The 18,435-nt window shown below is 47.2% G+C and overlaps 1 protein-coding gene across 3 annotated transcripts in view; it reads right to left on the bottom strand.

The window, feature by feature from the left end:
• ano1a (anoctamin 1, calcium activated chloride channel a) overlaps nucleotides 1–18,435 on the bottom strand; it is a 112,786-nt gene that overhangs the window by 75,741 nt on the left and 18,610 nt on the right. For all 3 annotated transcript variants that reach the window (XM_088991779.1, XM_088991780.1, XM_088991781.1), the window contains 2 exons: nucleotides 14,396–14,719; nucleotides 2,526–2,624 (listed from right to left, as the gene is read on the bottom strand). In XM_088991779.1, the coding sequence (XP_088847905.1) occupies nucleotides 2,526–2,624; nucleotides 14,396–14,719 (423 nt within the window). The remainder of the gene's footprint in view (nucleotides 1–2,525; nucleotides 2,625–14,395; nucleotides 14,720–18,435) is intronic.

Genomic DNA, 18,435 nt, shown 5'->3' with positions numbered 1-18,435 from the left:
TTTGTTTGTCTTCAACGATTTGTTACATATATTTTTACTGTTATGGGACCGAAAAACACCCCATCATAGGTTCGTGTTCAGCCGAAGAAGACACAAAACAAACAGCGTGAATATAGCAATTACAGTAAAGTCTCGTTACATCGATATCGGTTATATCGATAGTACCGCTTATTACGATACTATTTTCATTTCCCTTGCACATTTCTAGTCTTTTTATGTATAATTAGTACCGTTTAGTACGATACCCGGTTATTATGATAATCCGGTTATTACGGTGCTCCTTTTCATCCCCCGCCGGCCATTTTTGTTGTTTATATCGATATATCCGTCGCGCCATTGGTCAACTTGGTCACGTGTCTTGTTACGTGAGCCGCCATCGGTCGCGCCATTGGTCGACTTGGTCAGATGAGCCGCCATCGGTCGCGCTATTGGTTGACTTGGCCGTGTGACTTTGTCACGTGACACGCCATCGGTCGCGCCATTGGTCAACTTGGTCACGTGTCTTGGTTACGTGTCACGCCATCAGTCGCGCCATTGGTCGACTTGGTCAGGTGACTTGGTTACGTGCCCAGCACCCGTGTAGCAGAGCCATTTTCATTTTCAGACGCTAGCTCGTGTGTAGCAGACGAGATTGAAGTGTTTGTGTTAAAAGGTAAAAATGGGAAGCAGAAGAAGATTGATGACTTTTTTAAATTGTATACATAATACAGTAAGATGTAAGCGTTGCAGTTTCCCTGTAGTGTTATGTACATGCCCACTGTACTGTATATGAATGCAATTGTTTTTTGCAACGTTTCTTGTTTTGTCTGCTGAAGCGCGATGATTTTGAAAATTATTAACATTCCATACTGTGTATTAAAGGACAGCCGATGTCACTTTTTATTCAAATGCAAATAAAAATGACTTCACGCCAAGACGTCTTGCATTGCTTGTGAATCCAAACAATGGCTTCAGATTCGGATAATATGCTTTCTTGTTACACATCCAGTTATGAATATGTTTCAAATACACTGTAGTTCTGAAGATTAAAGCACACATGTTTACAATCATTAAAGAATTATATGTGCCATTTTGAGGCAACATTGGGGGAACATCTCTGACCCAAAAAAAAGGGAGCTAATGGCCAGCTCCGTTTCTTATATGGCGCTTGGCTGCCCTCTTTTGGCGGCTTTTGTTTAATGCAGTTCGGCGCAGGATCGGATATATCGATAGTCCCGGTTATATCGATATTTTTTCGGACTCCCTTGAATATCGATATAACGAGACTTTACTGTATATCCCAGCAATCACGGCAAATTCACTCTGATATCGTCATGCGGCAACATGGAAGTTCACCGTTTATTGATGATTTTAAAACTAGCAACATTATTTGTCATGGTGTGACAGCCAGTTCTGACAGTAAATCTACCTACAAGCCTACAAGGAATCGTTCGTCGAAATGGTAAAAGAACGACGTTCCACAGCAAGTATTTAATGTAGATGAGACCGGCCTTTTTTGGAAAAAGATGCCTAACCGGACTTTCATAACACAGGAAGAGAAGTCTGAACCGCATTCCATCAACCCATCAACGACCATCACAAAGGTACATGAAATGACTTTATTATAAGTATAGTTTTTTTCCTTAATTACAGTTCAAACCGCAATTTCCTCCGACCTGCCACCCCATTCCACCAAGCCATCAACGACCATCACAAAGGTAAATAAAACGACTTTATTATACAGTGCAGTGTATTTGTTTCATTACAATACAATAGCACATTTATCATACCTAGAATAAGGCATATTGTTTGTAGTTTTAAGGCTTATTTAGTTGAAAATTATATTTTATGGAGACCTGGGAACGGATTATTCTCATTTTAATCGTTTCCTTTGGGAAATTATTTTTTGGGATATACACTTCATCAATTAAGTGCAAAAGCCAAGGTCCCACTGTAGTTTGTTTGGTCTGAAAACTTCGTGTTGAATCGTGTTGATGGCGAAATTAGAAGGAAAACACATAAATAATGCCATGGTGAATCGTTGTGTATTGCACCAAGACTACTATTTGATACAAGCTGACACAAATTCCCAGCAGACAAATCAGCCCATTTCCAACGGAGCTTGGGTGCCATATTGTGCATTTTCTGGGATGCTACATTTCAGTCCAGATGACTCAAAATGACACGGAATGACTTCTTTAATCGATTGCAAACATTTATGCTTTCCTCTTCAGAACTATTTGAATCATATTCATAAATGGATGAGTAACAAGAAAGCATCTTCTCCGAATCTGAAGCCATTGTTTTGATTCTCGAGCAAGGCAAGACGTCTTGGCGTGACGTCACGAACAAGGGACCTTCTGAAACTGGCTGGTTTAATTTTGAAGTAGTTTTTGGACATTTTCAGTCATATTTATTGATGTTTTTCATTTGACTAAAAATATCAGCCTGCGTGTTTTTTAGATGTTATAAAACGTTTTTCTGATGTCAATTAGGAAACAAAAAAATGGTGTCGGTTGTCCTTTAAGGAGTAACCTATTGTGTACCTTGTTTGTTGGCATTTTTAGCTTCAGGAACTCGGCCTCCCGACACAGGACATTCCATGGTGCATGGATCTTCAAAAATGCAACTCCAGGGATTTTACACTGTTGAGATTTTCAAAGAAAGAGATAAGACAGTTACATGAAGATTCCATATTTTACTGTCTTTTATCATCATTATTGTTTTACTCTGTGTGGAGGAATTCAAATTGTAATTAATTTAAAATTACAATTCTTTATACATTTAAATCTATCCATAACTTGCCCCCTTATACCTATCTGACCTTATTCAACTTTCTATTCCCTCTCGTTCCCTCAGATCCTCTTCCTCCCTCCACCTCTGTGTGCCCCCCTGCCCATCTCAGCACGATGGGGGACAGAGCTTTCAGCTGCTCTGCCCCAAAGTCTGGAACTCACTGTCATGTGCGAGTTGACAGCTGGGCGGGGCCTCCGGTCCCGACCTCCGCCAGCTGCTGTCAATTCCGTCATCTCAGACACGGTGACATTTAAACCAGTCGCATTTAAACCAGTGTTGGAAGATACAACGCCTCGCGCCTCGCCCGTTCCTTGAACTGCTATCGGTACAAAAGTTTGCTTCGCCCGAGGTATTTATTAGCCGTGATCACGTCAGTCTGCTACTTTCGAGATTGTGTGCTGTTTTTCATCCTCGTGTACCTTTTTAGGCTGGACGGATCGCCCACGCCCACCCACTCGCTGTGTTCTGTTTTGTGACTTTCTGTTCATCATGTTTTTTCCGGGTCCGCGTTATGCCGGACCCGCGCCTTTTGTTAATAAATCCTCTGCCAGCACCAACGTCTCTGCCGCCTGCTTAGAGATCCTCCCCATTCATTAACGTTCCAACGAGTCATCTGCCACTGTTGGGTTCGGAACGTGACTGTATCTTCCGACCACCATGCATCCCACAGACAGAGACCGGATCTTCTCCGCCCTAGCTCAGCAGGCAGTGCAGATCAACCAATTGGTGCCGGCCCTCGCTGAGGTCCGCAGCGACGTTGCCCGACTGGTCACCGGGTGAAGAGAATTGAGACCGGTGGCGTCCCCATCTCTTCAGGCCATGAGCCGGGAGCCCAACAACCCACACCCCGCACGCTACAGAGGGGAGCCTGGATGGTGTGCACAGTTCCTGTTGCAATGATCCATCCTGTTCGACCAACAACCCTCCGTATATACCACCGACGCGGCGAAAGTTTCGTACGTCACCAGCCTGCTTGCCGGCCCGGAGGCCACTTGGGCGTTGGCCATCACCGAGTTACGGCAGATGTTCCACCACCCGGTGAGTGGGCAGGAAGCAGAGGGCCAGCTGTGGATCTGCAACCAGGGCGCCCGATCGGCGGCGGAATATTCCGTCGCTTTCCGCGTCCTGGCCGCATCGAGTACGACGACCGAGCCCTGCAGGGGATGCTCCGGCGCGGGCTGAATGCGGCACTCAAAGACGAGCTAGCCACCCGCGACGAGTGCTCCAGCCTACGCAAACTGATCACACTCACGCTGCAGCTGGACAATTGAATGCGAGAGAGGAACCGGGAGCGTGCTACCAAGGCGAACCCCGAGCCACCGAAGGGGAATCGAGGGGGGGGGGGGGCTCCGGGCCTCCCTGCGCGGAGGACACGCCCACCAGGGCCATACCCGTTCGGGCCTTGGAGGATACAGGAGGCGACGGCTGTTTTATCGATACTCGTGTCGTTTCCGCGTTGGGTTGTCGGGTTGTCGAGCTGGAATCGAGTCGGAGTGTACTTGATCTCGACGGTCGGTTACTCGCCGAGGTTACGCAAGAAACCGCGCCGCTTTGACTCGTACTCTCTGGCAACCACGTGGAATACCGTCAGTTTTTCGTGATGCCGTCCCGTTGGGTCCCGATCATGCTCGGCTTACCTTACCTGGAGACCCACAATCCGGTCATTTCGTGGGACGGACCGACCATTCAGGGGTGGAGCACCCTCTGCTACGCGCACTGCCTCAGGTCGGCCGCGGGCGGGTTTTCATCATCTCGCAGCCACCGCCCTGAGGTTATTAGCTTAGCAGGGGTCCCGACCTGTTACCACGACCTACGGCAGCCGTTCAGCAAGGACAGCGCTCTATCCCTGCCGCCACACCGTCCCTACGATTGCGCCATTGATCTCCAGCGTAATGCGCCACTTCGCAACTCTCGGCTGTACCACGTCTCCCAACCCAAACAACAGGCTCTCCGGGACTACATTGACTCCACTGTCGCGGCCGTGCTCATTCGGCCATCGCGGTCACCCTTGGGAGCGGGACTTTTCTTTATCGCCAAAAAGGACAAGTTACTGCGCCCGTGCGTAGACTATCGTGGACTTAACGAAATAACGACCAACAATAAATATCCGCTCCCGTTGATCGACTCTGCCTTCGCGTCCCTCCAGGCAGCAACCGTTTTCACAAGACTGGACCTCCGGAGCGCGTACCATCTCATTCGGGTTAGGGAGGGGGACGAGTGGAAGACCGCGTTCAAGACGCCACTGGGACACTTCAAGTACTTGGTGATGCCATTTGGCTTAACCAGTGCAGCCGCAGTGTTCCAGAATTTGATTGATGATGTTTTGAGGGATTTTCTGAATGTTTTCTGTTTCGTATACTTGGATGATATCAGCTTGTCCGACTGGTTCTGCAGCGGCTGCTGCAGAACCGACTTTACATCAAGGCGGAGAAGTGCGAGTTGCACACCTCGTCCCTATCCTTCCTGGGCTTCATCGTGGAGCGAGGGCTATCCTGGCTGACCCTGCCAGGACCGAAGCCGTGGTAGAATGGCCCACACCCACCTCCCGCAAACAATTACAGTGTTTCCTGGGCTTCGCCAATTTGTACCGCCGTTTCATTCATAAAAACTTGGCGGTCATCCGGGCCACCAACAGGCTGAACACGCGCCAGGCACGGTAGGCGCTCTTTCTAACATGCTTCTCCTTTACCCTCACATACTGCCCAGGGACCAAGAACACCAAGCCCGACGCCTTCTCGCAGATCCATGAACCGGCAGGGAAAGAAGATCTCGTGGAATCCATCCTGCCCAGCCGGCAGATGGTGGGGGCGCTCCAGTGGGAGGTAGAACGGAGGGTCCAGGAGGCGTTGAAAGGTACCCCGGCTCCCGTTAACTGTCCCATAGGGAGACTGTTCGTGCCCCCAGCGCTGCGCTCGGACGTGCTTCAGTGGGGGCATGCCTCCATGGTGGCTGGCTTGTCATCCCGGGGTGAGCCGCACCGCGCACCTCGTCGCCCAGCGGTTCTGGTGGCCACGGTTTTGGTGGCCACGGCTCCGCGAAGACATGGCGGACTTTGTGAAGGTCTGCCCGTCGTGCGCCTGCGGCAAGATTTCCCACCAACCCCCAGCGGGGCTTCTGCGCCCCCTACCGGCCCCCCGCGCCTTTGGTCCCACATATCGCTGGAATTTCTCCACTGTGAGACTAATAAAGGCATGTCCAATCCAATCCAATCCAATTCATCACTGGCCTCCCACCATCCCATGGTAAGACGGTCATCATCACGGTAGTGGACCGGTTTTCCAAGTCGGCCCACTTCGTGCCATTGACCAAGTTACCGTCCACCATCGAGACGGCGACACTATTGGTCAACCGTCCGTCTCCACGGAATTCCTACAGATATTGTGTCGGACCGGGGCCACAAGTTCGTTTCCCAGGTCTGGAAGCGGTTCTGCAGGGCAATGGGGGCATCAGCCAGCCTGTCCTCCAGTTACCACCCACAGTCCAATGGCCAAACCGAGAGGAAGAACCCGGACCTGGAGGCAGCCCTGCGCTGCGCATGCCTCCATCGTCACTGGGCCTGGGCCATCCATCTCCCATGGGTGGAATACGCCCGCAACACCCTGGTCTCCTCAGCCACAGGTCGGTCACCGTTCATGTCGGCCTGCGGCTACCAGTCGTCGCTCTTTCCCACACAGGAGGGAGAGGTGGAGGTCCCATAGATACACCATCTTCGGCGAGCCCATCGTGTATGGAGTGCGACCAGGGCAGCCCTGTCGCGCACGGCGGCCCGGAACCAGAGGGTCGCGGATCGCCGTCGTCGCCTCGCGCCGGTTTACCAGGTGGGGAAGAAGGTCTGTCTATCCACGAGGGACCTATGGCTGGACAGGACTTCACCCAAATTGGGGCCGCGATTTGCGGGCCCCTTCGCCGTGGAGGCCTTCATCAGCCTGGTTGCGGTCTGACTCCGAATGCCCGCCTGCCGGTGGGATCTAGCCTCTTGGCCCCCTTCTCCTGCCCAGCCTCCCCCTCCGCAGATGGTAGACGGAGGACCGGTCTACACGGTGCGGGAGACTCTGGATTCGTGGCACAAGGGTAAGGGCATCCAGTACCTGGTCACCTGGGAGGGCTACGGACCGGAGGATCGTCAGTGGTCCCTCGAGCCTGGATCCTGGACCCGTCGCTCCTGAGGGCGTTCCACGAGGCTTACCCGTCCAAGCGCCAGGAGGCGTCCGTTGAGGGGGGTTATTGTCACGTGCGAGTTGACAGCTGGGCAGGGCCTCCGCTCCCGATCTTCGCCAGCTGCTGTCAATTCTCTCATCTCAGTCACTGGGACATTTAAACCAGTCGCTAGCACTCATCCAGTGTCGGAAGATACAACGCCTCGCCCGTGCCTTGAACTGCTGTCGGTATGAGACTGTGCTTCGCCCGAGGTATTTATTAGCCGCGATCGCGTCAGTCTGCTACTTTCGAGATCGTGTGCTGTTTTGCACCCTCGTGTGCCTTTTTATTTTCCCCGAGTTTGTGAGGCTGGATGGATCACCCCCGTCCACCCACTTTCTGTTTATGACGTTTTTTTCCAGGTCTGCGTTATCTCGGGCCCGCGCCTTTTGTTAATAAATCTTCTGCCAGCACCAACGTCTCTGCCGCCTTAGAGATCCTCCCCATTCATTAACGTTCCGACGAGTCAGCTGCCATTGTCGGGTTCAGAACGTGACACTCACTCCCTCCCAACATTCGTAACATCGCTTCTCTTCCCACATTCAAATCCTATCTCAAAAGCCACCTATTTAAAATGGCATTTTATGTGTTGCTCTATGTCTTGTTTCTATTTATAATTGTATTTTATTTATTTTATTCTATTTCTCCCTTCTTCTTTTCCTTACGGCTTTTCCCTTCAGGGGTCGCCACAGCGAATCAATGTCCTCCATCTAACCCGGTTTTGTGCATCCTCTACCTTCATGTCCTCTTTGACAACATCCATAAACCTCCTCTTCGGTCTTCCTCTCGGCCTCCTGCCTGGCAGTTCAAAGCTCAGCATCCTTCTCCTGATATAGTTGCTCTCTCTCCTTTGGACATGTCCAAACCATCTCAGTCTGGCCTCTCTGACTTTTCTAATATGAGTTGTCCCTATAATGTACTCATTCCTGATCCTATCCAAACTGGTCACTCCCAACGAAAACCTCAACATCTTCAGCTCTGCTACATTCAGCTCTGCTTCCTGTCTTTTCTTCAGTGGCACTGTCTCCAGTCCAAACATCATGGCTGGTCTCACCACTGTTTTATACGCTTTTCCATTCACCCTAGCTGAATAACTAACTGAATAACTTAAAGACTAAAAGACTGACTTAAAGTGTCCAAAATCTGCAACAAATTGAGCTGCAAATTGGGCATTTTCAGAAAGTCCCGCCCCCAGTTCATGACGTCACACCAAGACGTCTTGCATTGCTGCAGAATCAAAACCATGGCTTCAGATTCGGAAAATATGCTTTCTTGTTACCCATCCAGTTATGAATATGATTCGTTACCGACTCAAAAACAAGACTTCCTGAATATTCAGCGCGAGTCTTAAAACGCTAAAATACGCTCAGGAGAAGTCATTTGAAGCCATTTTACAAATTATTGTCATGATCTGGTTGGCGACCAACGGGGGGCGCTGTCGGCCCCGCCTGCACCTGCACAGGTGCTGGTCGTTCCGATCAGATTGGCGAACAGCGGGTAGCGATGTCAGCCCTGTCGGCAGCCTCGCAGGTGCTGGTCGTTATAATCAATGACACTTAAAAGGACACCTGGCACGATCATCCAGTGCCGATTCATTGTTTGTTTGCTGCTTGGTTGCTGCATGCATTGTGTACGTGTTTGTTTAACCTTGGCGGACTTTTACACTTGGTTTTCTTTTGCTACTTTGTATTTTTTCCATTCAGATCATTTTGATGTTTTACATTTTGTTACTGCTGACCTTTATTTTAATACAATTTGTCAAACAACCTCCTGCTCCCTCCTGCCTGCTTTTTGGGATCCGAACCCGCCATCACCACCTCGCAAAACCCTGACAGAATGAATCGGCCAACTATCGGATCCCGCAGGTACATCGGACCCGTCTCATTTCCACCCTGTGCCTGGCAATGCTACGTCCACATTAGCGCAAGCCTCGTCGAGTTTGAATTGCGTCACTCGACGAGCCGCAACGTCCACGTAAACGTCCGGCCGAGACCTCCTTCCAGGTGGCCGTCCAGGGTGAAACTGGGTGACTGGCATTGCACGCCCACGTCCAGCCACGCTGTCTCGTGCATGACGAATTGAGTCTCATCCACGACGAGCCGTGCAACGTCCGCGTCAACGTCAGTCCGAGACCCCACTCACCGCTGGATCCCGGAGCGGCTCTGGACTGGTCTCGTTCACCCGGAGCCGGGCAGTTCACGCCCACGTCGGCGTCCGGCCGAGACCTGGTCCCATACGGCCGTACGGGGTGCCATTCTGCGCCTGGCAGTTCGACGTCCACGCAGAGCCATGCGCCGTCGCGTGAACGTGCGAGAGGGATCGCACTCACGCCCACGACGATCCGTGCCGCGTCTTCGTCCACCCCAGGCCGAGTCCCGTTCCCATCAGGCCGCCGCCCGTCGTGTGCTGGAGAGGCAGCGGTTGCCCTCTCCACCGACCGTTCCCTGGCGAGTGGACCTTTTTGGGAGACTGTTGGGACTTCTGGAAGCAGCCCCTTGAAGGGGGGGTACTGTCATGATCTGGTTGACGACCAACGCGGGGCGCTGTCGCCCCCGCCTACACCTCACAGGTGCTGGTCGTCCCGATCAGATTGGCGACCAGCGGGTAGCGACGTCAGCCCTGCCTGCAGCCTCGCAGGTGTTGGTCGTTTAATCATTGACATTTAAAAGAACATCCGGCACGACCATCCGGGGCCGATTCATTCTGTCTGGGTTTGCAAGGTGGTGATGGCGGGTTCGGATCCCAAAAATCAGGCAGGAGGGAGCAGGAGGTTGTTTGACAAATTGTATTAAAATAAAGGTCAGCAGTAACAAAATGTAAAACATCAAAATGATCTGAATGGAAAAAATACAAAGTAGCAAAAGAAAACCAAGTGTAAAAGTCCGCCAAGGTTAAACAAACACGTACACAATGCATGCAGCAACCAAGCAGCAAACAAACAATGAATCGGCACTGGATGATCGTGCCAGGTGTCCTTTTAAGTGTCATTGATTATAACGACCAGCACCTGCGAGGCTGCCGACAGGGCTGACGTCGCTACCCGCCATCACCACCTCGCAAAACGTGACAGAATGAATCGGCCAACTATCGGATCCCGCAGGTACATCGGACCCGTCTCATTTCCACCCTGTGCCTGGCAATGCTACGTCCACGTTAGCGCAAGCCTCGTCGAGTTTGAATTGCGTCACTCGACGAGCCGCAACGTCCACGTAAACGTCCGGCCGAGACCTCCTTCCAGGTGGCCGTCCAGGGTGAAACTGGGTGACTGGCATTGCACGCCCACGTCCAGCCACGCTGTCTCGTGCATGACGAATTGAGTCTCATCCACGACGAGCCGTGCAACGTCCGTGTCAACGTCAGTCCGAGACCCCACTCACCGCTGGATCCCGAAGCGGCTCTGGACTGGTCTCGTTCACCCGGAGCCGGGCAGTTCACGCCCACGTCGGCATCCGGCCGAGACCTGGTCCCATACGGCCGTACGGGGTGCCATTCTGCGCCTGGCAGTTCGACGTCCACGCAGAGCCATGCGCCGTCGCGTGAACGTGCGAGAGGGATCGCACTCACGCCCACGACGATCCGTGCCGCGTTTTCGTCCACCCCAGGCCGAGTCCCGTTCCCACCAGGCCGCCGCCCGTCGTATGCTGGAGAGGCAGCGGTTGCCCTCTCCACCGACCGTTCCCTGGCGAGTGGACCTTTTGGGAGACTGTTGGGACTTCTGGAAGCAGCCCCTTGAAGGGGGGGTACTGTCATGATCTGGTTGGCGACCAACGGGGGGCGCTGTCGGCCCCGCCTGCACCTGCACAGGTGCTGGTCGTTCCGATCAGATTGGCGAACAGCGGGTAGCGACGTCAGCCCTGTCGGCAGCCTCGCAGGTGCTGGTCGTTATAATCAATGACACTTAAAAGGACACCTGGCACGATCATCCAGTGCCGATTCATTGTTTGTTTGCTGCTTGGTTGCTGCATGCATTGTGTACGTGTTTGTTTAACCTTGGCGGACTTTTACACTTGGTTTTCTTTTGCTACTTTGTATTTTTTCCATTCAGATCATTTTGATGTTTTACATTTTGTTACTGCTGACCTTTATTTTAATACAATTTGTCAAACAACCTCCTGCTCCCTCCTGCCTGCTTTTTGGGATCCGAACCCGCCATCACCACCTCGCAAAACCCTGACAATTATGGACACAACTTGTCCGGAGACGTCGGTTGTCCTTTAAGTGGTGTATGTAATTCCTAACAATTGGTGCTTTTAGTCCTCCATATTGCATTTTGAGTACGGCTGTAGCTTGTAAGTATGCATTCACTTTCATTGATTGCACTGTTTAGTATTTGCTCATGACATTAGCTGAATAATGAATCAGCACTAAATTGCTCAGTGGAGTTGTTTGGAGTTGTGTCCGTAAACCTCACTGAGACTCAAACTGCCATGTCCATAAGTTTGTTTTGAGATCACACTTGGCACTGTTTTCCCACAAATAGAGCCTAACACCTCGGGAACGAATACACTTCATGGTGTATATTAAAACACTTTCTTTTTTTCAGCATTTCAACTGACATGCTACTGACGTGCTAAGTACTTGTGAAATGTTTGAAAGTGTACCAAAAATAGAATACAGCATGTAATATTCCTCCAACCTTTTGAAGGAATAGTACAGGTCGATATTTTCACAATTTCGTGATGACTTTGACACATTCATCAAAATACCTCAAGTATCAAGAATTCTAGTACACATCCTTTACTGCATTTTCCACAACTCTGAGCCAACAATTTAATCTAAAAGCCTGTATGGAGCAGACAGATGGCCAAATATAATGCCCTCATGCCATCTTTCAACTTGTTGAACCGGAGGGACATTTGCATATTTATTTGGAAAACAACTGAAATGGCATCATGAAGTTAAATGTGCCATTTTCTATTGTGTATTAAAAAATTACAATCTATCCTAGCAAAAATACTTTTTTCCAAATACAGTACTAAAATGTTCAATACTTGCAGCCATGCTGAAATGTTGCATGTGTGTGTCTGGGTTCCAAATCTAGCAGCAGGCATTTCCCTTAGAGGGCAATTGACGTCTCCGGACAAGTTGTGTCCATAATTTGTAAAATGGCTTCAAATGCCTTCTACTGGGCGTATTTTAATAAGATTCCACCGCATATAGCTATATTTTACGCCTCCTGATCGAAAAAAAGACGCATTGTAGCGTCTTTCCATCACGTCAATGTATTTTGCTGTACTGTTTTTTTTTTTTAATACCCTTGTGTTACATCCAAAAGCCGCCAGCAGAGGGAGTCCATGCTCCATGGAATGTGATTTATCAGCCTGTGGAAACGGGCGGATTCATTCCTCACAGCTCGGTGCCCATTTTCTTGCCTCTTTTTTGGTGAGTCATTCCCCCCTGCCTCAAAATGACACGCAATAAACTCTTTAATCGATTGCAAACATGTATGATTTCCTCTTCAGATCTATTTGAATCATATTCATAACTGGATGTGTAACAAGAAAGCATATTATCGGAATCTGAAGCCATTGTTTTTATTCTCCAGCAATGCAAGACGTGTTGGCGTGACATCACGAACTGGGGGCGGGACTCTCTGCAAATGCCCAATTCGCAGCTCAATTTTTTGCAGATTTTGGACACTTTAAAGGACAACCAACGTCACTTTTTTGCTTTTTAACTGACACCAGAAAAACGTTTTAAAGCATCTAAAATACCCAAAACACGCAGTATGATACAGTAAAGTCTCGTTATATCGATATTCTCGGGAGTCCGAAAAAATATCGATATAACCGGACTATCGATATATCCGAACCTGCGCGCATGTAATTTTCTCCTTGCGTTCATAGAAATAGTATCGTAATAAGCGGAACTATCGATATAACCGATATCGATATAACGAGACTTTACTGTATTTTTAATCAAATGCAAAACACCAATAAAAATGACTTAAAGTGTCCAAAATCTGACATTTAGAACGCCCCTGACCGAGAAAGCGACACACAATGCATTTTGGGTACTTTCTTGTGTCTGAAAACACCATGTTGATCGCGAAATTAGAAGGAAACTACAAAAATGACGCAATAGTGAATCGTTGTGTGTCGCAGCCAATTGCGGTACCACGCATAAAGAACATATAAGTTTACATAAATTCCCACCGGACAAAGCAGCCCATTTCCAATTGAGCTTGTGCGCTTCTTGTGCATTTTCTGGGCGCTACATTGGAGTCCAGATGACTCAAATTGATACGGAACGACTTCTTTAATCGATTGCAAACATTTATGTATTCCTCTTCAGAACTAATTAAATCATATTTATAACTGGATGACAAACAAGAAAGCATCTTCTCAGAATCTTAACTCTCTGAAGCCATTGTTTTGATTCTGGAGCGAGGCAGTGTGTGACCAATAGTGACGTCACGAACAAGGGGCTTTCTGAAGCTGCACAGTTCCGAGCTCATTTTGTAGGGACACTTTAAGTCATTTTTTATTGGTGTTTTGCATTTGACGAAAAATATCAGCCTCCGTGTTTTGGGTATTTTTTATGCTATAAAATGTTTTTCTGATGTCAGTTAGGAAACAAAAAAATGGTGTCCGTTGTCCTTTAAGAAGCACAACTGTGTCATCATTACACCACGACAGAAGCACTGTCATTTCGAACACACTGCGTTGGATTATTCAACTTGCTCAAGGCATTGATGTAAATGCAATTCTCGAGGCGTTCCATGATTTCACTCCATAGTTTTAGCCTGGTTTATTTTACCAGCAACATGATTTGTACTTTGTCAGCCTTCTGACTTTTTATGAAAGTAAATATTTTGTCATAACCTATTTCTGATCCACATTTGTAGAGTTTAACTCTCTTCGAACCTTCCAGACATTCTGATAGATTGAACTATACTGTTATATTGTAATATTTTAAATGTTTAATCAAACCCATGCTTCAGCTCCCAGGAAGAACAACTTTGAGCCTTACATATTCATGAATGCAGTAGCATATAAAATAGTGCATGAGTCAATTTTGTATTAATTCAATGGAACATTTCTGAAACCAACAATATTGAATTATTATTGTTATTGTTGTTTTGTAGGAACAATCAGTGGGGCCACAGGGAGTGGTCCTCTGCTCCCCCCAACCTGAGAGTAGGGACCTATCATAGTTGTGTCCGGCACCGCCATGCCGGACATTAGGGATATATAAATAGGGCCGATACGACCAGTGAGACGCCTCTTGGATAGGAGGCGAAACGTCCGACACCTTCAAAAAGTACAGATGACGGCTGAAGAAACCTTCTCATCGATGGACCACTCCTATGTGACTGAGAGCTTACACAGACGTTTTGTATTTGTTGTTATTGTTATTGTTGTTGTTATTTCACGAGTATGCAAATTGTGACTTGCACGTCATGTAAATAGGTTTTTCTTACTTCATCAGTCTTTTCCAATTCCAATCCAGTATCTCTGAGGTTGTCTTCAAACTCTTGCTGCTTCAATCGCTTATCATCTTGGGCAGCAATCTCTGGGTCTTCTTTGGGCTGTAAAGGTGCACGGCTGCTTCTCATGCTCAAACTACGACGAAGACGGTGAATGAAGTTATCATCTCCAAAGTTGGGTGATTTTCGATTAATATTGCCGGGTTTCGGGATCTGGTAAGCAAGCACATAGTCCACTCGTCGCTGCCCATCAGCAAAGTAAGGGCCAAACCGAGGGCACAATGGTGCTCTGTCTTCAGCATCAAGAGTTTTCATTGGCTAAAGGAAAGAAAAAAAAATAACTTAGTGAGAAATAGATTTTCTTTGCTGATTTTTTTTCCACTGGTCCTATATTCCACTGATTTCTTATACATTGCAAAATCTAATATTATAGTATGTTATACATACATAAACCGCACCTGTCTAGAAGCCACATGTTTATAAAAAGACGGGTCACAGAAAAAGTGTTCAAATATTTAATAATATACCTTAAGTTTTCTTTCAAAACAATGCCTGTAACGCGGCAGCAACACAGCAAGCGTTCCGGTAACACAGCCCGAACAGGGTTGGTTAAAAAATATATTCTGGTAAAAGTCAGAGCCACGGCAGCAACACAGCAGCAACAGTTACCACTCATTAACAGGCCTGGGTACAAAAACATACCAAGTCACTGAGACACGGAAGAAACATGATTGCACTCACTAACATTGCTGGTTACAAAAACAAAGCAAGTCACTGAGAGCCGTCCTTACTTCCGCACTGAAACCATGGAAGTCTTCCGACTTTGTGTCAGATTGGAATATTGTCAGATATTCCTCGCCAGACACGCTCTCATTCTCTCTTTCATTGTCGCTGTGTTACTTTCATCCTGAGGTAAAAGTACTCCCCAGCTAGTGCTGTCCTCTCCGTCACGCAGCAGCCTGGCTTGCCATTGGTGATGGTTGATTTGTTCACACTGCTCCACACTGTCAGGATGCACTGGCAGACTTGTGCAAAAGTTGCTCTTCGCATATGGCCAGTTTTGGTAAACGATTTCTTACCACGAGTTATCCAAACCAAATATATAATATATATATATAGCCCCTTCTTGTGATGTACAGGCTGACAGATGATGTTAGACAAGAATCTCCTTGGACAAGGATGTTTGCAGATGACATTGTGATCTGTAGCGAGAACAGGGAACAGGTGGCGGACTAAACTAGAGATGTGGAGATATACCCTGGAAAGGAGAGGAATGAAGATCAGTCGCAGCAAGACGGAATATATGTGTGTGAATGAGAGGGATCCAAGTGCAAGAGTGATGCTCCAGGGAGAAGACATAAAGAAGGTGGAGGATTTTAAGTACTTGGGGTCAACTGTCCAGGCAGGCTGGAGCGGCTGGAGAAAAATGTCAGGTGTGATGTGTGATAGAAGGGTTTCAGCAAGGATTAAAGGAAAAGTGTATAAAACAGTGGTGAGACCAGCCATGATGTTTGGACTAGAGACAGTGCCACTGAAGAAAAGACAGGAAGCAGAGCTGGAGGTAGCAGAGCTGAAGATGTTGAGGATTTCTTTGGGAGTGGCCAGGTTGGATAGGATCAGGAATGAGTACATTAGAGGGACAACTCGTATTAGAGGCTTTGAAGAGAAAGTCAGAGAGGCCAGACTGAGATGGTTTGGACATGTCCAGAGGAGAGAGAGTGACTATATCGGGAGAAGGATGCTGAGCCTTCAACTGCCAGGCATGAGACCGAGAGGAAGACCGAAGAGGAGGTTTATGGATGTGGTCAAAGAGGACATGAAGGTAGCTGGTGTGACGGAAGAGGATGCACAAAACCGGGATAGATGGAGGACATTGACTCGCTGTGGCGACCCCTGAGGGGAAAAGCCGAAAGGAAAAGAAGAAATATATATATATATATATATATATATATATATATATATATATATATATATATATATAGTAAAGTCTATAGAAAATACATAAACATATATATATACAGTAAAGTCTAAAGAAAATTACATGCAAACAGGGTCGGATATATCGATAATCCCGGTTATATCGATATTTTTTCAGACTCCCTTGAATATCGATATTTTTTCAGACTCCCTTGAATATCGATATAACGAGACTTTACTGTATATATATATATATATATATATATATATATATATGTGTGTATGTATATATATGTGTGTATATACACACACACACACACACAGTATATATGTCGTCTGACTAGACCAGGGGTGGGCAAACTTTTTGACTCGCGGGCCGCAATGGGTTCTAAAATTTGACAGAGGGGCCGGCCGGGCCAGGAGCATTTGGAGGGAGTGTTTGGGCCGGAAATACTAAAGTTATGTCCATAATTTGTAAAATCACTTCAAATGACTTCGACTGAGCATATTTTACAAAGATTCCACAGCATTTAGCTATAGTTTACGTTTTAAGACTCCCGCTGAATATTCATGAAGTCTTGTTTTCGAGTTGGTGATTCCTGACGTGATGTCATGTCAGGAACGCCCCTTACTGAGAAAGGACACACAATGCATTTTGTGGTACTTTGTTTGGTCTGAAAACTTCGTGTTGATCCGTGTTGATGGCGAAATTAGAAGGAAAACACATAAATAACGCGATGGTGAATCGTTGTGTGTTGCACCAAGACAACTATTTGATATTCGCTGACACAAATTCCAAGCTGACAAATCAGCCCATTTCCAATGGAGCTTGGGTGCCATCTTCTGCATTTTCTGGGTGCTACATTGCTGTCATTGACGGCTCGAATTGATATGGGAGGACTCCTTTAATCAATTTTAAACATTTATGATTTCCTCTTCAGAACTATTTGAATCATATTCATAACTGGATGAGTAACAAGAAAGCATCTTCTCCGAATCTGAAGCCATTGTTTTGATTCTCGAGCAAGGCCAGATGTCTTTGCGTGACGTCAAGAACAAGGGGGCGGGACCTTCTGAAACTGGCCGGATTCATTTTGAAGTCATTTTTATTGGTGTTTTTCATTTGACTAAAAATATCAGCCTGCGTGTCTTGGGTATTTTAGATGCTATAAAACATCTGTCTGATGTCAGTAGGAAACAAAAAAAACGGTGCCGGTTGTCCTTTAAATGTAGTGTTTACAAACCTCATAGCACAGTAGAACACTACAACCCAATTTATTAACTGTCTTTCAAATGTGAAAAATATCCCTGATCAGTTAATAAATTAGTCTCAAGGAATATGCAAGATATGGCGTTTACATACTATTTCGCAGATACTGGGAGGAGGAAATGAAAATAGATATGCACTGTGATTTATCAAGATTGCATCTGTTTTTATAAGTTTCAATCGAAGGTGCAAAGTTAAATAAATCAACATCTATTGAAAAATGGAATCACTTTCAACATTCAAAACATATTACACAACGAAATATCCAAGCTCAATAATACCTACTTGTGTTAAATTTCGCAAAATCATGGATGGATTGTCCTGACCGCGCGCTCTACAAACTCGCCACCGACGCCATCGCCTTCACGCGCAAACAGTACACGTGTAACGTCGGCAAGCACACAGACATAGGCTACCTGCAGTTGAAATTTGCATACTCTGCACGGCAGCCAATCAGAAGCCTGCTTCTTTCTTCCGGACTTTCGCAATCGTTCTAAGGTCGTGCATTTGCATATCATTTTCCAAAATAGATGCACAGAACCTCAGCCCAGAAGAAAGATTCAAAAGAAGCTAACAACATATGTGACGCTACAAACGTAAATTTACATTAAACCGTGACTGTAAAGTGTACTTGAGAGTTATGAAAGGGGCATAGTGGCTTGTAGCAAGCAATGCAAACATTCCATTGTGTCCATGGCCTGTTTATAAAATTTTTCCCATGAAAATACGTGATTTCTAATAATTGGCAGATGTGATCCGGTTTAGTTTGGTTCTTTCATGCAGAGAAACATCCGCCAGCAGCCTCGTCCTCACCACTGAGACTGCTGCTGGGGTTGGGACAGATGTAAAG

This window comes from Hippocampus bargibanti, linkage group LG03 (genome assembly GCF_051943395.1).
Source record: "Hippocampus bargibanti isolate YZ-2025 linkage group LG03, ASM5194339v1, whole genome shotgun sequence".
Classification (NCBI taxonomy): domain Eukaryota; kingdom Metazoa; phylum Chordata; class Actinopteri; order Syngnathiformes; family Syngnathidae; genus Hippocampus; species Hippocampus bargibanti.
The sequence above is the reverse complement of the archived record's forward strand: the minus strand, read 5'-3'. Positions and strand labels throughout refer to the sequence as shown.